Below are 26,354 nucleotides of genomic sequence, written 5' to 3' on the forward strand. Positions count from 1 at the left end.
TATAAGTTGGGGGAAAGGATCAGAGTTGAAGTGTTCCAGAGTCCTTGTACATTGCATAGAGGTAGACAACATGTACCTGTACTTTAGTCTTTAAGTTATATATAAAAAATGTGGTAAAATGTCAAGGTGACCACAAAAAGAATAGAAACATGAATTTTGGGGCCAACCCATACATAGCTTATAAAACAATTTGAAAAAACAAAAAGAGGAAGCTAAGAATGAAATAGCAAGAGTAAATACAAAAATATTAATATCTGCAATGAACTTATATGAATTAAACTTGCCAGTTAAAAGACTGGATAAAAACAAAACCAATTCTAAATGGTTCCATTTCTAATAATAGTGGAGTAGCTTATATTGGATTAACTCTTCCATAGATAACAATTATAAAGTATTTTAAGGCACTGAAGAGCAACAAAAATCAGGTACAAACAGGACAAAAGTTGATCACTGAAAGAAGTGAATTGCATGGGGTTTTACATTTGCAGCTTTATGGTTTTGTTTTGGTTTATTTTTTGCCTTACGGCATGCCTCAATCCTTGTGAAACAAAATGGCAGAACTTCACCCAGAAAGCCAACTTCTTTGTGGCTTGAGGAGTCAAAGACAGAGTCTGAGTCTGACAGAGAAGCTGGAAAGTGGAGTTGGCGGCAGGAGGGGGGCAGGGACGGGGGAAGGGTGGGTAAGACGAGAGAAAGAAGAGCTCCCAGCAGAAGTGAGAAAGTAACAGAAGAGGATCCTACAAATCCTTGGTTGCCTTCTGTGTGCTTATACGGGAGAGGAGCCAAGATTCTCAGTGAAAAGCAACAGTTGGAAAGCTAAAAGAAGCAAGCAATTGTAGCGTTGCCTGCTGTGGAGGAGGCAGAGTTTGGAGTTTGAGTCTAGAAAGTTAACTACCTACAAGGGGAAAAAAACAACTAACTTTCCTCAAGTAAAGTTAACAGAATTCAGAGAATCTATAACTTACATCCACAAACATCCAGTATACATCAAAAATCACGGGACTTGTGGCACTTCCCTGGTGGTGCAGTGGTTAAGACTCCATGTTCCCAATGCAGGGGGCCCCGGTTCGAGCCCTGGTCCGGGAATTAGATCCCACATGCATGCCGCAACTAAGGAGCCCGCCTGTGCAACTAAGACCTGACACAACCAATAAATAAATATTTTTTAAGAAAGAGCTTTCCCATGTATTAGCTTATTCAAAAAAAAAAATCACTTGACTTGTAAAGAAACAAGAAATGTGACCCACAGTTCATGAGGAAGAGCAGTCAAAAGAAACTAACCCCCAAGATAATCAAGCCATTGGAATTAGCAGAAAAGAGATTTTAGAAAAGTTATAAATATTTTCAAGGATTTAAGGTTGAGTGGATAGGAAATCTCAACAGAGAAATGAAAACTATTACAAAAAAAAACTAAGTGGAAATTCTGGAACTGAGAAATACAATATTTGAAATGGAAAATTTACTAGGTCAGCTTAACACTGGAGGTGTTAGAAGGTTGAACAATAAACTTGAAGTCTGAACAATAGAAATTATCAAGTATGAAGAACAGAGAGAAAAAAAACTGGAACAAAATGATAAATTTTAAATTTATCATTTAAATAAATTGGATAAATTTATTTGGATAAATTGGATAAATTTAAGCTAACATATGTAAACTGGAGTTCCAAAAGAAAAGAAGAGAGACAGAGAGTGGGGCAAAAACTATGAAGAAATAATTGGGAGAACCTATAAACTTACAGATACAAGAAGCTAAGAAAACTCCAAGTAGGCTACAAAGACAACCACATCTAGGGGCATTATCAAAAACTGCTAAAATCCAAGGACAAAGAGGAAATATTAAGAGCAACCAGAGGGAAAAAAAATGACACTTTACATATTAGGGAACAATAATACAAATTATAGTCACTTGTCATGACAAACAATGGAGGCCACACGATAAGACAATGGAATAACATCTTTAAAGTGCTGAAGGGAAAAAATACTAGTCAACTAGAATTCTAAAGCCAGAGAAAATATCCTTCAAAATTAAAGGGAAAATAAAGATATTTTTATATAGATGAAAACAGAATATTCAACACTAGCAAAACTTCAGTGTATAAAACAGAAAGGAAGTTATTTAGGCTGAAGAAAAATGATATCAGATGGAAACTGTAATCTACTGGAAAGAATGAAGGTCATTTGAAATGGTGACTATGTGGGTAAATATAAAAGAATATATATTTCTTCTTCTCTTTCCTTAAAACTTTCTTTAAAACTCACTGTTTAAAGCAAAAAATAACATTTTCTTGTAGAATTTATAACAAAAGCAAAAAAATATATATTGCAACCTTTAGAGCAACCATAAAAATGAAAGAAAAGAGCTAAAACATCAATAGGTATATTAAAATAGTAAACATTAAATAAATATAATGGAGTAAAATATAGATATTATAATAATCCAAAAGAAGGCAAGAAAGGGGGAACTAAGAGGTAAAAGAGGGAACAAAAAGAAAATAAAATGGCAGAGAGGAATCCAACCATGTGAGAAATTACATTAAATGTTAATGGACTAAACAACTATTAAAAAATAGAGGTTGTTAGAGTAAATCAAAAAGTAAGATTGAACTTTATGGTGTCTATAAGAGATGTAGTTTCAAAGTAAAGACATCAATAGATTGAAAGTAAAAGGATGGAAAAATATATACCGTGAAAACATTAAGCATAAGAAAGCTTGAGTAGCTATATTAGTATCAGAAAAAAAGATTTCATGATAAAAGGTATTACCAGAGATAAAGAACATTTTATAATATCATAATGATAAACAGGTCATTTCATTAGGAAGACACATCAGAAATTTATATGCAACTAAAAACAGAACTCAAAAATATAAAAATATAAAATGATGGAACTAAAGAGAAAAAATAAATCTACAACCATTGATGAAGAAGTTCACTGTTCCTACTGTAGTAACTGAGAGATCAACTAGATAAAAAAAAAATCAAAGTAGATCTGATATTATCAACCACCTTGACCTAATTGACATGCATAAAATACTTTACTTAGTAAACACAGAAAATACATTCTTTTCAAGTGCGTATGGAATGTTCATCAAGACAGCCCACATGTTGGGCCATAAAAGTCCCAATAAATTTCAAAAGATTTAAATTTCACAGAGTATACTCTCTTACCACAACAAAATTAAATTAGGAATGAATAATAAGACATTCAAATATTTGGAAATTAAACAATATACTTCTAAAGAGCCAAGAGATCAAAGGAGAAAATATAAGGAAAATCAGAAAATATTTTAAACTGATAGCAAAAATACAATATGAAAAGATGTGGAACACGGCAATAAGTAGAGAATTGACAAACTACAGTCTGTGGGCCAAATCCAGTCCACCAGCAATTTTTGTAAATAAAGTTTTACTGGATACATCCACACTCATTTATGTATTGTTTAGGGCTGTTTTCATGCTATAATAGCAGAGTTGAGTAATTGTAACAGACACCACAAAGCCTAAAATGTTTACTATCTGGTATTTTACAGGAAAAGCTTGTTCACCCTGGCTTAGAGGGAAATAAACACCTTTAAATGTTTACATTAGAAAACAAGAAAAGATTTAGGTCAACAATCTAAGTGTCACATTAAGAAGCTATAAAAGATGAGAAAATTAAACCCAAAGTAGAAGAAAGGAATAATAAAGAGCAGAAATCAGTGAAGTGGAAAGCAGACCAAAAAGAGAGAAATTACCAACTAAAAAAATTTCATTCCTGGAAAAGACCAAATAAACTGATAAACTTCTAGTTAGTGATCAAGAAAGCGAGAAAACAAAAATTACCAATATCAGGAAAAAATGAGAAGATATCACCAGAGATCCTATAGAAATAAAAAAATATATAATAAAGGAATATTATTATGAACAACTTTACATTGATACACTTGACAATCTAGGTAAAATGGACAAATTTCTTAAAAAACACTATTCTCGAACACTAACACAAGATGAAACAAAATCTACCTATAAATATATTAATTATTTTTTAAATTATTTATTTATTTATTTAATATCTTTATTTGGAGTATAATTGCTTTACAATGTTGTGTTAGTTTCTGCTGTACAACAAAGTGAATCAGCTATATGTATACATATACCCCCATATCCCCTCCCTCTTGAGCCTCCCTCCCACCCTCCCTATCCCACCTCTCTAGGTCATCACAAAGCATCGAGCTGATCTCCCTGTGCTATGCAGCAGCTTCCCACTAGCCATCCATTTTACATTTGGTACTGTATATATGTAAATGCTACTCTCTCACTTCGTCCCAGCTTTCCCTTCCCACCCTGTGTCCTCAAGTCTGTTCTTTATGTCTGTGTCTTTATTTCTGCCCTGCCACTAGGTTCATCGGTACTGTTTTTTTAGATTCCATATATGTGTGTTAGCATATGGTATTTGTTTTTCTCTTTCTGACTTACTTCACTCTGTATGACAGACTCTAGGTCCATCCACCTCATTACAAATAACTCAACTTCATTCCTTTTAAGCACTGAGTAATATTCCATTGTGTATATGTGCCACATCTTCTTTATCCATTCATCTGTCGATGGACACTTAGGTTGCTTCCATGTCCTGGCTACTGTAAATAGTACTGCAATGAACACTGTGGTACATGTATTTTTTGAATTATGGTTTTCTCAGGGTATATGCCCAGTAGTGGGATTGCTGGGTCATATGGTAGTTCTATTTTTAGTTTTTTTTTTTTTTTTTTTTTTTGCGGTACGTGGGCCTCTCACTGTTGTGGCCTCTCCCGTTGCGGAGCACAGGCTCCGGATGCACAGGCTCAGCGGCCATGGCTCACGGGCCCAGCTGCTCCGCGGCATATGGGATCCTCCCGGACCGGGGCACGAACCCGTATCCCCTGCATCGGCAGGCGGACTCTCAACCACTGCGCCACCAGGGAGGCCCTATTTTTAGTTTTTTAAGGAAACTCCATACTGTTCTCCATAGTGGCTGTATCCATTCACATTCCCACCAACAGTGCAGGAGGGTTCCCTTTTCTCCACACCTTCTCCAGCATTTGATGTTTTTAGATTTTTTGATGATGGCCATTCTGACCGGTGTGAGGTGATACCTCAATGCATTTTTTAAACATAAATTTATTTATTTTATTTTGGCTGCATTGGGTCTTTGTTGCTGCATGCAGGCTTTCTCTAGTTGCAGCGAGCGGGGGCTACTCTTCGTTGCAGTGCACGGGCTTCTCATTGCGGTGGCTTCTCTTTTGTGGAGCACAGGCTCTAGGCGCACGGGCTTCAGTAGTTGTGGCCCGCGGGCTCTTGAGCGCAGGCTCAGTAGTCGTGGCGCACAGGCTTAGTTGCTCTGCAGCATGTGGGATCTTCCCGGACCAGGGCTCAAACCCATGTCCCCTGCATTGGGAGGCAGATTCTTAACCATTGCACCACCAGGGAAGTCCCTCATTGTGGTTTTAATTAGCATTTCTCTAATGATTAATGATGTTGAGCATTCTTTAATGTGTTTGTTGGCAATCTGTATATCTTCTTTGGAGAAATGTCTGTTTAGGTCTTCTGCCCATTTTTGGATTGGGTTGTTTGTTTTTTTGTTATTGAGCTGCTAGTAAATTTTGGAGATTAATCCTTTGTCAGTTGCTTCATGTGCAAATATTTTCTCCCATTCTGAGGGTTGTCTTTTGGTCTTGTTTATGGTTTCCTTCGCTGTGCAAAAGCTTTTAAGTTTCATTAGGTCCCATTTGTTTATCTTTGTTTTTATTTCCCTTTCTCTAGGAGGTGGGTCAAAAAAGATCTTGCTGTGATTTATGTCATAGAGTGTTCTGCCTATGTCTTCCTCTAAGAGTTTTAAAAATATGGAATGCTTCATGAATTTGCATGTTACCCTTGCACAGGGGCCATGCTAATCTTCTCTGTATTGTTCCAATTTTAGTATATGTGCTGCCGAAGTAGGCACAGTAAATTTATTAAAAGACTCCCCAGAAAGAAAACTCCAGGCCCAAATGGTTTTACCAGTGAATTCTCTGAAACATTTAAAGAAGAAATAAAATTGGTCTTAGAGTGAATATACAACAAAATGGCAGAGTAGGCAGCTCCAAACACCCATCCTTCCACAGAAACACTGAAACACAAGCAGAAACTGTCAGAAACAACTTTGTCAGAAGTCTGGAAAATATTCACAGCAACCAAGCAAACACTGAATCAAGAAAAAGACAAATAAAAGCAGTAGGAAAGCCTCATGGTATTTTCACTTGCCCTTTCCTCACCACCTCCCTGTGCCTCCGCAGCAGTCTCAAAGATGGCAGCCCATACTCCTAGTGTGGGACCCTGGTCCCTGGTTCCAGACAGAGCAGAGCAGAACTCACAAATTATTGTGTTTGTTCTAATCTGTCTGGGGGCTACCTGAAGGACTGAAACAAGACATTCATCTCTATTTTACAAAGCTCAGAACCCACTCAGGGGAGAAAAGCAGCCTGCATTGCTCAGAAACACTGTAAGACAAACTAAAAGCCCACAGCCTAGGGTAAAAGATTATGGTTGAGACATACAATAGAACACTTAATATCTGAGAGGAAAAGCCATGAAGAGAATTTCCTTGGGAAATCAGGTCATTCAAAAGCACCTATGAGTACTGGGGAATTTAGGACCCAGGACATGATGCATGCTCAGAAAATACCTCAGAAGACACCAAGCCTTCACCACTGGCTGATCTGTAGGCTCAGTGCAAGCCTGGCTAAATGCTGAAGGACCCTAGCACACAGCCAATCTGCAAAACCAGAGAGAGCTTGTTTTTTGTTTTGTTTTGTTTTGTTTAGCTCCTGGTATTCAAGGAAATCTCTGTTAAAACACTAATTGAACAAAAGCTTAAAGGAACAGAGACTTCAATGACCAGATGTGACAAGAAATACAGTTATTGCAAAAATGGTTTGGAAAAGTAACTAAACAAATGGACAACTGCAGCCTTTGACAATCACAAACAGCAAACTCTGGGGAAAAGGTAGAATCTGATTTCCAGAGGTACTACATTATAATATTTGCACATCCAATTTTCAACAACAACAAAAACACAGATAATACAAAGAAACAGGAAAGTATAGCCCATTCAAAGTGAAAAAAATTGAGTTAAATTGTCCCCGAGGACACTAAGACATTGAATTTACTAAACAAAGACTTTAAACCAACTGTCTTACATATGTTCTAGGAGCTACAGTAAACCATGGACAAGGAAGTAAAGGAAACCAGTAAAACAATGTATGAATAAAATGAGAATATCATAAAGAGATTGGAATTATGAAAGGCCACCAAATAGAAATTCCGGAGCTGAAAAGTACAACTAAAATGAAAGATTCATTAAAGGAGTTTAACAAAATTAAGCAGACAGAAAAAAGAATCAGCAAATTTTAAATGTCCCAAATTTGATGAAAGATATGAATCTACACACCCAAGAAACCCAACAAACTCCAAACAGGAGAAACTCAAAGAGATCCACACTGAGACAAATTATAGTCAAATTGTCAAAAGCCAAAATCAACAGAAACAGCAAGAGAGAAGCAACTCATCACATGTAAAATTTTTAATAACACTAACAGCTTATTTCTCATCAGAAATCACAGAGACCAGAAGGCACTGAGATATATTTAAACTGCTGAAAGGGAAAACAAAAACAAAACTGTCAAGCAAGAATTCTATATCCAGAAAGAATGGAGAAGAAATCAAGACAAAGCTAGAGGAGTTTGTTACTAGCGGATCTGCCCTGCAAGAAATGCTACGGGAATCCTTCAGGTTGAACTGAAAGGACATTAGACAGTGACTCAAATCTATATGAAGAAATAAAGAACATTTATGGCAAATATGTCCTTGTTTTTCTTTTATATGTCTAAGTCTATGTTTCTCTTATTCTCTTTTCTCTCTGCCTTAATTTCACTCTTTGAAAAAGAGGTAATATGACAAAATAAGAAAGAACCCAGTAATAGGAGTTAGAAGACCTATATCGAACCATACTCCATTTTGAGACTGTGAATCTGAAGACAAATTAATGTTTGGAAGACTAAGTTTTTATGTAAAATAAGGAGAATATTCTGACTCTCATAAGTTGTTAGGATTAAGAGCAGTTTTCAAAGTATTAGATTTTTCATAAGCATTAATTGAAGTAAAAACTGAACACACTAGTCTCTTATCCTTTCTTTGTTCTTTAAACTGGCCACAGTATAGAGTTTTACTGTTTATGTTGTATTATAATATTAATAATTATATTGATGACTGCTATTAATTGAAGGAACTCTAAGGCAAATTGCTGACATTTACAGAAAGATTGTTTTGCATTGGCAATCATCCACATAATGCTGTCTTCTTTCTTTTCCAAGGATTTGAGTCAGAATACCTCTGTTAAGTGTGCATACTTCCAGAGCACACCTTAGATGCAGGTAACAGTGACTAATGATAATGATCAAAATCATAGGAAATTCTCTTGTTGGTGGTTAGGACTCTGCACTTTCACTGCCAAAAGCACAGGTTCAATCCCTGGTCAGGGAACTAAGATCCTGCAAGCTGTGTGGCCAAAAATAAATAAATAAATAAATCACAATAACAGCAGCAGCAACCAATACATACACTGCTTACCATGTGCCAGGCTACTCTAGTAAGGTAGGTATACTAGTATTCCTGAGGAAACTGACACACAGTGAAGTTAAGGGACTTGCACAATATTATATAACTTGTAAGCAGCAGAGCTGAGATAAAATAGGACCTTTATGATTGACTTGGGTAGTTACAATCTGATACTGGTCTACAGAGAACAACAAAGAATGAGACAGAAGACTGGAGATAAATCATGGTGGGGGGAGACGGGGCAACAAGAGAAACTGCCTTTCCTCAAGGCAAAAAAATCACAAGCAAATTGATCCTGCTTTTTGCCACCCATTTGTCAGGCTTTTAAAGTGTTGTGTTGGGAAGGGAAGGAATGAGAAGAGATTTGAGAAGTTATTTATACTTTTTTGAGTTTTGCTATTAGGTCTAGACTAGAACATCACTTTGCTCCCATGGTGCAGGGTCAACAAAATCACCCAATATTCTCCCAGCCAAATGGCCTCTGTCTTAATTTCCTTTATTCAGTTATAGGGAGATGGGTCCTGGTAGCTCTAATATGTTATAAGTTTATTCATTCAACAATCATTTAGTGCTAAACACTGTGCTAGGTGTTGTTGAAATAAAGATAAATGAAACATGATCCTACTCCTTGAGAAGCTCATAGTCTGGTGGGGATGAGACATGCAAACCAAAAAAAATGTTTAAATTGGAGGGATTCTAGGAGTGGTAGTGGGTAGCTCTCTCTAAAAATGGAAGATCTAAGAGGCACTGATCAAACAAAATTGTCTACAAAATTGGTAATTCTATATGGTTCAACCTAAGAGATGGTATTTGAGCTAGTTCTTGTTGGGGGAAAAGAAGGGGGAAAGGAAGGTATTAGAGGCAAGTACAGAGGAGGCCACACTCCCTAACTTACAAGTGGAACACTATGTGCTTCTCACACTCATTTTACATAAAGCATCAGGAAATGAAAGAAAACACACATGTAACACCACTTTGATTTTTCTTGAAATTAGAGCATTATGTCCTTACTTCATAGAACAACTAGTTAAAAGTTTGAAGTATCTTTTCTTGAATCCATTAATGGTAATCCTTTTTCCAAACTAAGACATGATAAAGATGTAAAAACTCTCAAAATCTCCCAACCATAAAATGTATTACATAGATAACAAAACACTAGAAATTCTGGTACATATTCATTTATACACATCTCAGATTTCCTGGGTTAGCTAGGAGCCCACAGAACTGTGGAGGTTTCTCAAGTGTGGTTATTTAAAAGTTATAATTTTGTTTGGCATTTTCCACGGGATTAGTCACGGGTAGTAAATGAAGGTTGCAAAGTCTGAACTACTTAGATGCTCAATGGTGTTCATCTTTTCATGGCCTTGATAAACAACTTAGCTGGCAGTTTTTGTTTAAAACTCACAAAATGTTCTTTCACCTGTTTAACTCACCATTATGTGGCTGCTAAGCATTGAGCCAGACCTTGCAAGATCATGTTGGGAAAACAAGTTGGTCAGAAAACTTGCTTCCAATTAGGCTGTAGATTTACTGCCAACTTTGTTTAACCAGTGAAATTTGACTATAAGAGAGAAAGATCAGTCTTCTACTTCACTGAATGGATGAATCAGTTCCACTGCCACACTGAAATTTCCAACCCCAGATAGCACGAAGATCCAGTGTGCTCCTAGTCAGACTAATTGCCCTCTAGGAGAGTGCAAGGAGACGCGCAGAAACAAACCAGGTGGCCATTCTGTGTGTGCTTGTTTTGCCACGTTTCCCTCCTTAATTACACATTTCCACTCTCAAATCTCCACCAACAAATACTACACTGGAACTATACTATGACTCCTACTGTCATCCTTGAATGTCAAAGATGCCAATATAAAAGTTTCAACTACTTTAGTGAAGGTTCAAGTATTTTCCAAAATCTGTTGTTTCATTTCCCCCCAGGGTTATTAAAAAGCACAGTCTGTTATGGAAAAACCATAGTAAAAACTGGACTTATGTCACAACCAAATAGTGGTACAGCAAGTAAATGATTTGATGTGAAGTAATATAAAAAGTTCTCTTTAACCTATGGAAGGAAATACCTTTTCCTTTAAGAGGAGGGAAACATAATTAATTTATTTTAAAAGTCCATTAATATTCAGATGTACGTGCTTGCTTTCACAGTTCTACTGCATAACTTTAATATTCTTAATTTAATACTACTCAAAATAAATAAAAATTAGGACACCAAAATCTTCTCCTATCCCTGGGACAGCAACTTTTTCTGCAAAGGGTCAGAAAATATTTATTTTAGGCTTGGTTGTGGGGTGGGGGAGGATCTATACCATTTGTATCACAACTACTCACCCTTGTTCTTGCAATGTCAAAGCGACAGCAAAGACAATACTTACACAACAGAGTGTGGCTGAGCTCCAATAAAACCTTATTTACAAAACCAGGCAGTCGACTGGCTGATTCCTGTTTTAGCCCCTAAATCATCTTACACGAGGAAACGCAAACTATCCTTTAAATGAGAGAACAAATTTTTTTTTTTTTTATACTCAGTGGTAGGAGGGATGAAGTGAAAGAGGGAGAAATTTTAAAAAAACATACAGATACAGTCAGGAAGGGATTAGGTTACCTTCTGTGGATCTGAATTCTTCTCCCATTGAAGTACTCTTCATACCCAGGTTATCATCACTGTCACATTCTGTAAGGAAGAATCAATAAATGCAAATGTACTTCTGAAAAAGTTATTGTGCCATAATTTATATATTCTAAGACAATATGACTTTCAATGACTTCTCCAATACCCAAGCTTACTAATTACAATCCATTAGTATTACACAACTTTCCTTAGAGGTTTGTGTGTTTTTAATGCTTACCAAATAATATTACTTAAATTGAGAAAAAAATAAAAATGAATGAAATAGGCAATTTGATTTTGGCTCCATATTCAAAAAATTATTTGAAAAAGTTCTTTTTGCATGTTGAGGAAATATAAAATCCTAGTATATTTTAAAAAACTGTAAATTTTAAAAAGCTAGTATGTTTATTTGGATCTAGCAAATAAACTCCAAAGTTTCATTTGCATGAAATCATCTTTAAAAGATTTTTAATGATGACAGATAAAATTCTCCTGTATTTTGAAAATCATACGCATTCATCTCTATAGAGACCATAGATTTATATTAACAGTGTCTCTGCATGGCACAAACTCACTTGATGGCTTATATGCTTACTGAGAGACCTAAGGCTTTAAAATAATGACATGACTGACCGGGTATTACAAAAGTCACTTAAAATATGAACGCGGTACCATCAGGGACACAGTATTTGGCTTTTCACCTTAACTACATTTAAATCAATTTCTATCAGAGTGACTGAATCAGGGTTTAAATAACCCTGATTGTGTATTCAATACAAATCACATGGACATATTTACTTCTGTGAAAATATATAAAAACTTAAAATATACGTTTAAAATTTTATCAATATATCATTGTTTATAAATAAAACCCACCATATTTCTCTTATATTCCTTTGCTGCAAAAATTTATCACGAGTCACCTTTTGCTATTCCAGCAATAAAACTATTGCTTTTTCTACAATATGTTATATACACCTACTACTTCAAATATTTCAAGCTGTGTTTTAGTGAAATAAAACATTACATTTACAATTTGAAGAACAAAAACTTTAGTCTTTTTTTTTTTTTTTTTTGCGGTACGCGGGCCTCTCACTGTTGTGGCCTCTCCCATTGCGGAGCACAGGCTCCGGACGCGCAGGCTCAGCGGCCATGGCTCACGGGCCCAGCTGCTCCGCGGCATGTGGGATCTTCGCGGACTGGGGCACGAACCCGTGTCCCCTGCATCGGCAGGCGGACTCTCTACCACTGTGCCACCAGAGAAGCCCAAAAACTTTAGTCTTAAAACATTAGGAACAAAGAGAAAATACCCAAGGTTTCTTTTATTACAATTCAAAGTCAAGGCCAGTCAAAAGCAGCATGTGGTAACTGGCCTAAACAATTCATTATGGCAACCAAGACCTAAGGCAAAACTGCAGGTTTGACTCATAAGGTTTAGCTTGACACTAGGTTGTAAAAAGTTTTTAAAGGTTTTGTTTGCCTCAATCAGCCCCACCTGTAGAACAGAGAAAATCATGAATTTTTCTCCCTATTTTTCAGTACCTTGCACAGAATTAACTGTATCATATAGATTTTTAGGATGATGCCCAAAGCAACAACCTATATAGTCTCATCAACAGGCTGAGCAAGCAGGTAGATAGATGCTTAGAATTAGGTTCAACTACTATTTCATATAGGGCATGCCACTGCTTCAATTACCTACACTTTCACAGCATGGGTGAACTAGTATGTTCAATTTTTAAGATGGCTTTAAAAACCTGTATAATTGGGGCTTCCCTGGTGGCGCAGTGGTTGGGAGTCCGCCTGCCGATGCAGGGGACGCGGGTTCGTGCCCCGGTCTGGGAGGATCCCACATGCCGCGGAGCGGCTGGGCCCGTGAGCCATGGCCGCTGGGCCTGCGTGTCCGGAGCCTGTGCTCCGAGATGGGAGGGGCCACGGCAGTGAGAGGCCCGCGTACCGCAAAAAAAAAAAAAAAAACCTGTATAATTGGTACCAACCATACTTAATGCCTCCATCCCATTCATTCCAAAATGAAGACACAAACAGACATAACAAAGTCCCAGGGCCATAAACCAGACAGCCCAAGGACAGTGTGCAGATTCAACAAAAATCATGTCAAAGCACAGTAAAGTCTGTTTTCAATTTAAATTCACTAATTCATAACAGCCTATGCTCAAGTGCCTCCTTGCATTACCTAAGAAAAAGTATTATAGGAAAGTTCAAACTTTACATAAAACTGGAAGGAAGATGTTTAATTACTGAAGAACTATAAACAACTGAATACACAAAACTGTGTTTTTAAAAACTGCGTTTACATATAGCAAACAATATTCTTGAACTAACCTACAAGATAAAGGCAAGTTCTATTACATAAACAGATCTTTAAGAGCCCAGAGAACTTTTTTATATAAGCAATGGCGGTGACCAATGAAATAGTAGAAAATGGCAACTCAGAAATTCAGTCATCAAGCATGTGGTTGAAGTAGGTGCAATAACACAACACTCTGGAAAGTAAAAGCAAACAAATAAACAAAACCTTAAAATGTATGGTCAAGACAGTAAAAACACGTAGCATAGTTATTTTATTTTACAAAGAGCATACTACAAGCCAGGAGCAACGTCACAGGGTAAATAAAAATGGTGCTAGCGTGGTCCCTTTAACTCAGCCTGCCCTCACACTGAGACTGCATTTCTAGTCTGAAGAAAAGAAAATGGCACTTCTTGGTTTACTTACAAGACAAAAGATCCCAGGGAACTTACAATGATAAGTTGGCTATGCTTGACACATATCAGCTTACTTTTTAAAGTACCAGAACCCACAATCAAATCTTTTTACCTTCTACAAAAAAAAAAAAAAAAGCATCTTCCTAAATGTTATTTTTATCTACACACACTCTGCAATGTCGTTAGACTGCAACAGAGCTTCTCATCTTCATTCCTCAAGGACATGGTAAGAGCGAACAATTCACAATGGATTCTCTACATAATAAAATCAGAGCTTTGTGTCAGTGAAAGCCTCAGCCTTCACAGGTGATGGCTGTGTGGCCTCAGGCAGCTATTTGAACCTTGCTGGGCCTCTGCTCCCTCATCTATGAAAGGCGGCGATCTAATATATCCTAACTCACAATGCTGAAAAGAGGATTAAACAACACACAAAAGTTCTTTGAACATGTTTAAACATCTTCAAACACTACAAATACAAAAAGCAGCTAGCATGGTGGCTGGCACACAGTAGGTCCTCAATAAAGGTTAGTTCCTTTTACTTCTTTAAAACAACATTGAAATGACAAGTGATATCTGCATCTTTGAAACATAAGGCTTGAGTTAGAATGAACACATATTTGTGAATAAAGTGTGAAAAGTATAAAAGAAGAAAAAGTCTACCTGACTCCTCTGACTAGGATCACTAAAAAGGATCCATGTATCTTGGCAAATTTTTAAAAAGTGAAAATGAGTACAATATAAAATAGAACTGATGAAGGATAAGGGGCCGAAGGGTGTCAATTCAGGACAGATTAATATTTTTACACATTTCTACAGGGATTTACACATATATCATAGCTGTAATCAAAACGTTGGTGCTGGAACCCTGATGCATAGAAGGAGAGTGAGTTTAAAGGGCAAAAACCATGACACATTCAAATCTCAAACTTAGTATAAAGGCTCACCTTGCTAGAGAGGGTAACTGATTTAACCCAACCAAGTCAGAGATCTAACAAAGTAGCAGCAGTAGCACTACTTACCTGTCCTCTCCCTACCAAGCAAAGATATAAGACCTTATGACCAAATGACTGACATTCATACATGGAGCCAGCAACTTCCCAATACCTCTATTTCTACTGAAATTAGTATCTCCTGAAAAAACTTTCAATTAACTGAAAAACTGGCAAAAAAGAAAGATACCATATGATCATCGATTCTGACAACACTATTCAACAGATTCTTCCTGTTTACTACACAGGAGTAATAAAACCACTTTATGGTCCTAATAATGGAAAATTTCTGAAAAGCTAGAAAGAAATAAGAGGTTCAAGCTTGTATCATTTGTCTATGCTATGGCAGAGATTTTAAAAACGTGAAAAATCATCACACTGCTTATAAAACATGAGAGAACTTCTGTGTGTTACTTGTAAGAGAGTTTGTGGGGTGGCTGGTTGGTAACCAGGAGCCTTGAAATGACAGATCCCCGAAGCTGTACGTGATATTGTACGTACAGTAAGTCCCCTACATACAAACAAGTTCCGTTCCAAGAGCGTGTTCGTTAAGAACAAAATTAGCCTAGGTACCCAACTAACACAATCAGCTATATAATACTGTACTGTAATAGGTTTATAATACTTTTCACAAAAATAATACATAAACAACAAACACAAAAAATAAAGTTTTTTTTGTGTGTTTTTTTTTGTTTTCTTTTTTTTGCAGTACGCGGGCCTTTCACTGTTGTGGTCTCTCCCATTGGGGAGCACAGGCTCCGGACGCGCAGGTTTAGTGGCCATGGCTCACGGGCCTAGCTGCTCCGCGGCACGTGGGATCCTCCCGGACCGGGGCACGAACCTGTGTCCCCTGCATGGGCAGGTGGACTCCCAACCACTGCACCACCAGGGAAGCCCAAGAAAGCATTTTTAATCTTACAATATAGTACCTTGAAAAGTACAGTAGTACCAGCTACATCACCGCTGCTTTTACGCTTGCTTCTGGACATCCTGGGCTTGAAATAAAGATACTGTACTACTGTAGTCTATACAGTAATGTACAGTAAAGTACACAAAAACACAACCACTTGTAGAGGATGCACACGTGACAAGGTACGCCAGACACGCGAACTAACTTACGCGATTGGACATGCGAACACACGTTTATATCTTTGAAAGTTTGCAACTTGAACGTTCATATGTAGAGGACTTACTGTACATGTCCATTTGGGGGAAAGAGGTTTGGAAAGCTTTTTTCAGATTCCCAAAAAGGTCCATCGACGCCTACCCCCAAACCACACTGCCTTAAAATAACTGGTTGTCAGATCTGAAGATAGGACACTGGGTTAAGCTAGATGAAAGGAGTTACCCTGGCATTCTCGTGGTAACCAAAACTACACTACAGACCCTACATGAACTGCAGTATTTGTGGACACTGAGAGATGTTTCTCAGTCCCAATACATATTAAATATCATTTCTTAACAAAGACTATTATTCTACTATTCACAAAGCCATTTATTAGGAAAAGTGAAGGAATAAAGTTACCCAAGAAAGTCACTGTTCTTTGATTTTTCTTATTATAAAGTTTATTAGCAGGCAGTTTAATGCCTTTCAGTCTTCCATGAAGAAAAAAACTTGTCTTAAACTGAATCTGAACATATTGTGATTCAGAATAATATTTTTTTAAATTTTAGAGTTATAAAAGCATCTTTAAATCCAGACCTAAATAAAATATGTGACTTAAAGACTACACTTCTTTGGCCACTTAATTTTAATAATTTTCATTACTTTTAAAATGTAGTGGCTATAGCACATGAAAAGATGCTCAATGTCACTAACCATCAGGGAAATGGAAATCAAAAACAAAATGAGATACCACTTCACACCCATTAGGATGGCTACTATAAAAACAAACAAAAATCAGAAAATAACAGTTGTTAGCAAGGATGCAGAGAAAATGGAACCCTTACGCACTACTGGTGAGAATGTAAAATGGTACAGTCCATGTGGAAAATTAGTATGGAGATTTCTCAAAAAATTAGAAATAGGACTTCCCTGGTGGTGCAGTGGTTAAGATTCCACCTGCCCATGCAGGGGACATGGGGTCGAGCCCTGGTCTGGGAAGATCCCACATGCTGCGGAGCAACTAAGCCCGTGCACCACAACTACTGAGCCTGCGTGCCACAACTACTGAAGGCTGCGCACCTAGAGCCCGTGCACCGCAGCAAGAAAAGCCACCACAATGAGAAGCCCGCGCGCCGTAACAAAGAGTAGCCCCCACTCACCGCAATTAGAGAAAGCCCTTGTGCAGCAACGAAGACCCACACAGCCATAAATGAATGAATGAATGAATAAATAAATTAGAAATAGAATTACCATATGATCCAGCAATTCCACTTCTGGGTATATACTCATAAGAACTGAAAGGAGGATCTTGAAGAGATGTCTGTACCCCCATGTTCACAACAGCATGATTCACAATAGATGAAGCATGGACGCAACCCAAGTGTCCATCAACGGATAAATGGATAAGCAAAAGGGGGTATATACATACAATGGAGTATTATTCAGCCTTAAAAAGGACACTATGACATAGCCTACAACATGGGTGAAACCTGAGGACATTTTGCTCAGTGAAATAAGCCAGTCACAAAAATACAAAGGCTGCATGATTTCACTTACACGACATACTCAGGGTAGTCAAATTCATAGACAGGAAACAGAATGGTGGCTGCCAGGAGCTGGGGAAAGGGGAGTGTGGAGTTGTTGTTTAATGGGTATGGAGTTTCAGTTTTGCAAGACGAAAAGAGTTCTGGAGATGGATGGTGGTGATGGCTGCACAACAATGTAAATGCAGTTAATACCACTCAACTGGAGACTTCAAAATGGTTAAGATGGTAAATCTTATGTATATTTTACTACAATGAAAAGAATGGAAAGAAAAACTAAAAAAATATATAGTGGCTAGAAGCCATATTTCCTTTTTACAGTAATAATAATTAATAATAGCCGCTATTTACTGAGCACCTATGATCTTTCCTATGCTATGCTAGACACTATACGTATCACTAATTCTTACAACCTTATAGATATGAAAAGTGAGACTCAGAAAAAGTTGAGTAACTTGCCTGAAATCGCACAGCTAAGAAGCAGCAAAGTCAGTATTCGAATCAAAGACCATGCCCTTCTTTATGTACTGCACGGTCTCTGTATTTCACAAAAATTCAGAATAAAGTATACATGTGCCCCCAAAGAGCAGTAAGTTCAAATGAGCACTGATTACAAATGAATGATTTAAAAAAAAAATACCTAGAGAATTCTATATTCTGACATAGAGTGGTTTATGACACTGATGAGTGAAAAAGGAAATTAAAGTATATGTCAAAAAAAAAAAAAGGCTACAGCGTAAGAGACATTCAGAAAAGAACATTGGTATGTAACAATAACCTATACTTTACCTCCAACACTAATATACCCATGCAGACCTACTCATACGCAGCTCTCATTCCAAATAAAGTTGAAAGAAAGGCAAATCCATTACAAGTCTCATGTTCTAAATTACAGAAGAAATGCTCCCTAGAGCAGCAGCATAGGAGGAAGAAAATGGGGTTGGCCTAGGTAGCAAAGGTAAAAATTTAAATATTTTTCAAGATATTAAGTAGATGTTGTTAAGGATCGGGGAAGGAATGGTGAAAGAATGGGAGAAAAAGAGGTTTAAAAAAGCCACAGACACACAGGGCACTCCATTCAATACTCTGTAATGACCTATATGGGAATAGAATTTTAAAAAGAGTGAATAGGGACTTTCCTGGTGGTCCAATGGTAAAGAATATGCCTTCCAATGTGGGGGATGCAGGTTCAATCCCTGGTCAGGGAACTAAGATCCCACATGTCGCGGGGCAACTAAGCCCACCCATTACAACTACTAAGCTTGTGCACCTCAACGAGAGAGCCCACGTACCACAAACTACAGAGCCCACGCGCCCTGGAGCCCGTGGGCCACAACTAGAGAGAGAAAATCCACACACCACAACTAGAGAGAAGCCCACACACCACAACTAAAGAACTAGAGAGAAGCCTGTATGCTGCAATGACGATCCCACATGTCGCAACTAAGACCCCACACAGCCAAATAAATAAATATTTTTAAAATAAATAAATAAATAAAAGAGTGGATATATGTATATGTATAACTGACTTACTTTGTTGTACAGCAGAAACTAACACAACATTGTAAATCAGCTATACTCCAATAAAAAAAATTAATTAAAAATTTTAAGAAAAGGAAGAAAAGAAAAAAACCCGCACAGACAGAAAAAGCAAGTGAATGAAAACAGAATAGGAAGACAAAATTCAGTACTAAATCATGACATAAATATGCAAAACAGAGCTGATTTTTCTTTAAAGAGCGCCAACTGTGCCAGTAGCTTAATGGTTCCTAACTTTGCAGAAGTGAATTGATCCAACGCAATGAATGGTTAGAGTAAAGTTCTTCAGAATAGATCTTCAATCAAAATGTGGCTCTATATATGTAGAAAGAAGAAAATAGCTAGGAGGAGAGCACACTTGGACAATTTAAAGGCATATAATAAAAATTCCAAAAAGTAGTCAGTTTTTCATTGAGGTCATTCATCAATACCTTCAAACCATATACATGGCTGCAAATTATTAGGATATTTAAAAATTACTCTTTTATTCTCTCCTACCCACATTTCAGAAATTACAAAAACAAAAACAAAAACAAAAACAAAAACCCATCTGGATCCCTAGAATTACATCCTTTCTTAAATACTGGTTAGTGAAATTGGACATCAGCATGCCCTTTCATTGAACAATCTCAGAAAGGCAGAGAAGAGTGTAGGACAGGGGGTGCCTAGCCCTTCAAGGCAATAAAGATCTCTCAGGGCATCATTTTGTCACTGTCAACCTCTTAAATTTTTATTTTTTTATTTTTTGGTATTGCCATATTAGCATTTATTGCTTTCTGGTTTCTCCTATAAGCACTTTGCTTTCTGAAAAACTGAAGATAAATTTAGAATTTTATAAATGAAATGAAGATCTGGATTCTGAGCTTTACAAAACTATACTAGCATATTTCAAACCATAAGTATATATTTTAAATATATGAATATAAATTTTATCCATTAGATTAAAAATGGGCTCTAAAATATTATGAATTCATTCTCCTTCTAATACACTCAAAGTGAAAGATAAGAGAAAAAACATGATAGAAGCATGAGCGCATGGCAGTTTAGTGAGCAGGCAGCAGGGCACTAGTGCAGAGCAGTTTAATGGTTTCTCATCAATAAGTGAAGTGAAGTCTCTTCCTCTTGGGCAGTTTGTACTGTGGCTGCAGCTGCATACCTTTGGTGGTATCAGATATGCTATTTAACAAGGCACACATCATATCTCCCTCTAAGTGGTGAGGGTTGAGTATATGTGCTGGCCTCTGAGTCTTCTTAAATTGATTCTCTAGCTCCAGAAAACCTTGATCTCCTGAGAGGATGGTGAAAGGAATCTGCTTGGGCAGCTGTTCATCCAGACGGCCAGCCTAAGTTGGAAAAAATGGCACAAGTTCATAAAAATCAGCATCTGAGCTTCCAGTCAAGTTACAGCTATTTCAGAATGAACACATACCTAGAAACGCGTATTTAGCTTGTTCCCTTGCTCCCACCAAAGCATGATATAAAGATCTCGTTCATAAATGAAATATATCATATTTAATCAAATATAAAATGCTGTCAATTATAAGATAAGCTCTTTTATGTCACTAAGAAAGAAAGAAAAAAAAAGCCAAAAAGAGTATAGCAGGAGGCCCCCACATAAAGGTGGAACACTAACAGGGCTACGCGCTCAACCTAAGGGTAAATAAAAAATGAATCTGCCATAGAGAAAAGGTAAGCAAAGTAATTTGCATAACTCAATCTTAGAACTGGCTAGATGGAAAAAGAAACTATCTTGTGGTTTAAAACATAAGCAGCAGTCAACAAGTTTGCAGAGAATCAGTGTGACAGAAACCCTTAAGCAGAGAATTTAATTTAAACTGGGTCTCAGGTGGGTTGTTTCTCCAGGTGACTAGCAGAGACAGAAGCAAATGCAAATTCCATCTGGGTCAACAGTGACTGCTATGATGCCCCCCCATTTCAGAGATGTTAAAATGTGAAAGTGCCTCATGCGTCAAGGAGTGTCATCTCCTGATAATTTATTCTAGAAATAGCTGAGGGTCTACTATGAGTAGCTGAGAGTCTGCTGGAACTGGGGATGAAGCAGTAAACACATGCTATGGGTTCCTGCCCTCAACAGTCATAAGTAGAACCTGATGCAAAAGGTTTTATACAAAAAGCACAACACTGAAAAGGAATCTACAGTGTCATTATGATTCAAGAGGGGAAAAAATCCAAATGGGTCCTAGCTTCACATCTGATTTTGAATAAAACAATGACTCACATGCATACATATGGCAAAATCAGCAGCATCTTTTCTTTTACTACAGCGAGGATGAAGGAAGAAGCAACCAATCCTGTTCAGGTAATTATAGATCTTACAGTTGACGGGAGGCTTCCAGTTGGTGTTTCCTCCTATTATGTTTAGAAAAGGCATAAATGATGAGTCAAACAAGAGAAAAAGAACAGAACACTAGATACAACTGAAAACTCTATAAGGAAAAATAAATACTAGAAAAAAATGTTTCTAGAGGAAAAGTACCAGATTAGAAGGCAGAACAAGGCAGTTCTCGTGCAGGTAACACCAGGTTGTTGCTTAAATCTTGGGGAAGTAGACCGACTTCCCCAATCTGCCTATTAATCTGAAAACTCACAGGGATGTTAAGCAGAATCAAAAGTAATGTGCATGAAAATTCTTTGCCTGCTGTTGTTCTATATGAATGTACGCATTAGTGGTTTTTTTACAAATATGTCAAGGCTGCTCAGTGAATAAAAATGATGGGCAATCAGGAAAGCTGGACTTACTAAGAGGTTGTACTGACTACCTTACAGGTCAGCATGTTTCTATCTTAAATCCTAATCCTCTTCTTTATATGCTGCTTCCTGTCAAACATGGCATGCATACCTTGTTTCACTGCACTTTGCTTTACTGTGCTTTGCAGATACTGTGTTTTTTACAAACTGAAGGTTGGTGGCAACCTTGCATTGAGGGAGCTCATCAACGTCATTTTTCCAACAGCATTTGTTAACTTTGTGTCACATTTTGTTAATATTCGCAATATTTCAAACTTTTCCATCATTATTTTATTTGTTATGGTGATCTTTGATGTTACTATTGTAATTGTTTGGGGGTGCCATGAACCATGCCCATACAAGATGGCAAACTTAACTGATAAATATGTTGTGTGTGTTCTGACTGCCACACCGACTGGCCCTTCCTCCGTCTTTCTCCCCTCCCTTCCCGCCTCCCTTTTCCCCGAGACACAATATTGAAATTAGGCCAATTAATAACCCTACAATGGCCTCTAAGTGTCCAAGTGAAAGGAAGAGTCTCACGTTTTTTAAAATCAAAAGCTAGCAATGATTAAGCTTAGTGAGGAAGGCATGTCAAAAGCCAAGACAGGCTGAAAGCTAGGCCTCTTGCACCACAAAGTTACCCAAGCTGTGAATGCAAAGGAAAAGTTCTTGAAGGAAATTAAAAGTGCTACTGCAGTGAACAAATGAATGACAAGAAAGTGAAACCACCTTATTGCTGATATGGAGAAAGTCTGAGTCTCTGGATAGAAAATCAAACGACCACAATATTCCCTTAAGCCAAAGCCCAATCCAGAGCCAGAACCTAACTGCCTTCAATTCTATGAAGACTGAGAGCGGTGAGGAAGCTGCAGAAGCAAAGTCTGAAGCTAGCAGAGGTTGGTTCATGAGGTTTAAGGAAAGAAGCCGTCCCCGTAACATTAAAGTGTAAGGTGAGCCAGCAAGTGCTGATGTAGAAGCTGCAGCAAGTTGTCCAGAAGATAATTCCTAAGATAATTCATGAAGGTGGCTGCACTAAACAACAGATTTTCAGTGTAGACAAAACAGCCTTCTATTGGAAGAAGATGCCATCTAGTAGTTTCACAGATAGAGAGAAGTCAATGCCTGGCTTCAATGTTTCAAAGGACAGGCTGACTCTCTTGTTAGGGGCTAATGCAGCTGGTGACTTTAACTTGAAGCCAACGGTCGTTTACCATTCTGAAAATCCTAGGGCCCTTAAGAATTAAGCTAGGACTTCCCTGGTGGTGCAGTGGTTAAGAATCCGCCTACCAATGCAGGGGACACGGGTTCAATCCCTGGTCCGGAAGATCCCACATGCTGCGGAGCAACTAAGCCCATGACCCACAACTACTGAGCCTGTGCTCTAGAGCCCGCGAGCAACAACTACTGAGCCCGCATGCCACAACTACTGAAGCCCGTGCGCCTAGAGCCCGTGCTCTGCAACAAGAGAAGCCACTGTAATGAGAAGCCCATGCACTGCAATGAAGAGTAGCCCCTGCTTACCACAACTAGAGAAAGCCCGCATGCAGCAACAAAGACCCAATGCAGCCAAAAATAAATAAGCAAATAAATAAATAAATTTATTTTTTAAAAAAAGAAAGAAAAAGAATTAAGCTAAATTGACCCTGCTTATGTTCTATAACTGGAACAACAAAGCCTGGATGACAGCGCACCTGTTTATAATATGGTTTCTTGAATATTTTAAGCCCACATTTGAGACCTACTGCTCAGAAGAATCCTTTCAAAATATTACTGCTCATTGACAATGCACCTGGTCACCCAAAAGCTCTGATGCAGATGTACAATGAGATTCATTTTGTTTTTATGTCTTCTAATGCAATATTCATTCTGTAGCCCATGGATCAAGGAGCAATTTTGACTTTCAAGTCTTATTATTTAAGAAATAAATTTTGTAAGGCTATAGCTGCCATCAATAGTGATTCCTCTGATGGATCTGGGCAAAGTAAATTGAAAACCTTCTAGAAAGGATTCACCATTCTAAATGCCATGAAGGACATTCATGATTGGGAAGATGGGAAGAAGGCAAAATATCAACATCCACGGGAGTTTGGAAGAAGTTGATTCCAACCCTCATGGATGACTCTGAGAGGTTCAAGAATTCAGTAGACAAAGGAACGGCAAATGTGGTGGAAACAGCAAGAGAATTAGAATTAGAACTGGAGCCTGAAGATGTGACTGAATTCCTGCAATCTCAGGATAAAACTTGAATGGATGAGGAGTTGCTTCTTATGGATGAGCCAAAAGAAAGTAGTTTCTTGAGAAGGAACGCACTCCTGGTGAAAATGCTGTGAAGATTGTTGAAATGACAACAAAGGATTTAGAATATTACATAAGCTTAGCTGATAACACAGGAGCAGGGTTTGAGAAGACTGACTCCAATTCTGAAAGTTCTACTGTGGGTAAAATGCTATCAAACACCATTGCATGCTACAGAGAAATCATTCATGAAAGGAAGAGTCAACCGATGCAACAAACTTCATTGTTGTCTTATTTTAAGAAACTGCCGCAGCCACCCCAGCCTTCAACAACCCCCAGCCTGATCAGTCAGCAGCCATCAGCATGGATGCAAGACCCTCACCTAGCAGAAAGATTACGACTCACTGAAGGCTCAGGTGATGGTTAGCATTTTTTAACAATAAGGTTTTTTTTTTTTTGGCTGTGCTGGGTCTTCGTTGCTGTCTGTGGGCTTTCTCTGGCTGCGGTGAGCAGGGGCTACTCTTTGTTGCAGTGCGCAGGCTTCTCATTGCAGTGGCTTCTCTTGTTGTGGAGCATGAGCTCTAGGCGCAGGCTTCAGTAGTTGTGGCACTTGGGCTCAAAAGTTGTGGCTCGCGGGCTCTAGAGTGCAGGCTCAGTAGTTGTGGCACATGGGCTTAATTGCTCCGCGGCATATGGGATCTTCCTGGACCAGGGCTCGAACCCATGTTCCCTACATTGGCAGGTGGATTCTTAACCACTGTGCCACCAGGCAAGTCCCAAGGTATATTTTAATTAAGACTTCTTTTAGACATAATGCTGTTGCTCACTTAATAGACCACAGTATAGTATAAACATAACTTTTTTTTTTTTTTTTTTTTTTGCGGTATGCAGGCCTCTCACTGCTGTGGCCTCTCCCGTTGCGGAGCACAGGCTCCGGAAGCGCAGGCTCAGCGGCCATGGCTCACGGGTCCAGCCGCTCCGCGGCATTTGGGATCCTCTCAGACCGGGGCACGAACCCGTGTCCCCTGCATCGGCAGGCGGACTCTCAACCACTGCGCCACCAGGGAAGCCCTAAACATAACTTTTATATGCACTGGGAAACCAAAAAATTCATGTGACTTGCAGTGGTCTAGAACTGAACCCGCAGTATCTCCTAGGGATGCCTGTACATCAGAGGCTCACTGTACTAAGCCTCAGTTGATCAAAGAGGAGTCTCTCTCCCAGGTTTGGTCAATGGTTTTTAAAGAGATTTAGACTACGGCCATACCCTGAATGCACCCGATCTCATCTGATCTTGGAAGCTAAGCAGGGTTGGGCCTGGTTAGTACTTGGAAGGGAGAGTTATGTGAAGATGCACATTTATGAACAGTAAGGATGAACTGAAGAGGCATTTATGTTGAAAACACACTAGTCCTGTAGTCATGAGGCCCAAGTTTGAAAGCTAACTCTACTATTTATTATTTTTGTACTTTGTAAAAAATAAACTTCTCAGCCTACTTCCTTGTATTTTAAAGGGAGAAAATTATAACAATCAGTAAGCATGCATTAGTACCAAGTACAGTATCTGGTGCATTGTAGGTACTGAATAAAGGCTCTTTCAATCTGTATCTAAAGATCCACAAACTGTGGGTCACCAGATAGAGCGAATATTTACCACAGAGAAATGTAAAGAGAAAAATATTCTAGCAGAGTAATTATAATGCAAAGTGACAAAATTCCAATTATGTTCCTATCTTCTATTCAGGAAAGTTCAAAAGGAGCCCTTTTAAAGCAAATCATATTCTAAGGGGGAAAAAAAGGGAGGTTGTCTCAAATGTGTTCCTTATTAACCATACCTTGAAAGCCCCAAATAAATGTTCCTTGGTTAAGATTCCCTGGTAGATGACCAAAAAAGTTGGACCAGTTATCAAAGTCTACAAAGACTATGTGAGTCATGGTTCGCAGGTAATCCAAGTCTGGGAGCTCAACAACCTCTTCATCTGAAGAAGAGAGAAACATCGACATGAATTTGATAAGAATTAGCTAAAAACTTTTTAATTTGTCAACTTAATATTAATCTTGCATGTTATTTACTTCTATCTAAACCATGTCGTGAAATCCAAACCTATATATGACACAATATATTTATATCAGATAAGAAATATTTTGAATATTTCAGAAATGATTATCCTTTCTACAAATGTGTACCATTGATCCTGGCTTTCTTTAAAAGTCACTTATAAAAGGAAGTTTTTTAAAAAA

At 38.0% G+C, this 26,354-nt stretch overlaps 1 protein-coding gene across 2 annotated transcripts in view; it reads right to left on the reverse strand.

The window, feature by feature from the left end:
• ZNF451 (zinc finger protein 451) overlaps positions 1-26,354 on the reverse strand; it is a 90,950-nt gene that overhangs the window by 7,125 nt on the left and 57,471 nt on the right. For both annotated transcript variants that reach the window (XM_081245460.1, XM_081245459.1), the window contains exons 11-14: positions 25,949-26,092; positions 21,367-21,497; positions 20,284-20,470; positions 11,221-11,289 (exon numbers count right to left, since the gene is read on the reverse strand). In XM_081245460.1, the coding sequence (XP_081101586.1) occupies positions 11,221-11,289; positions 20,284-20,470; positions 21,367-21,497; positions 25,949-26,092 (531 nt within the window). The remainder of the gene's footprint in view (positions 1-11,220; positions 11,290-20,283; positions 20,471-21,366; positions 21,498-25,948; positions 26,093-26,354) is intronic.

This window comes from Mesoplodon bidens (assembly GCF_964165515.1).
Source record: "Mesoplodon bidens genome assembly, chromosome: 10".
Lineage (NCBI taxonomy): Eukaryota > Metazoa > Chordata > Mammalia > Artiodactyla > Ziphiidae > Mesoplodon > Mesoplodon bidens.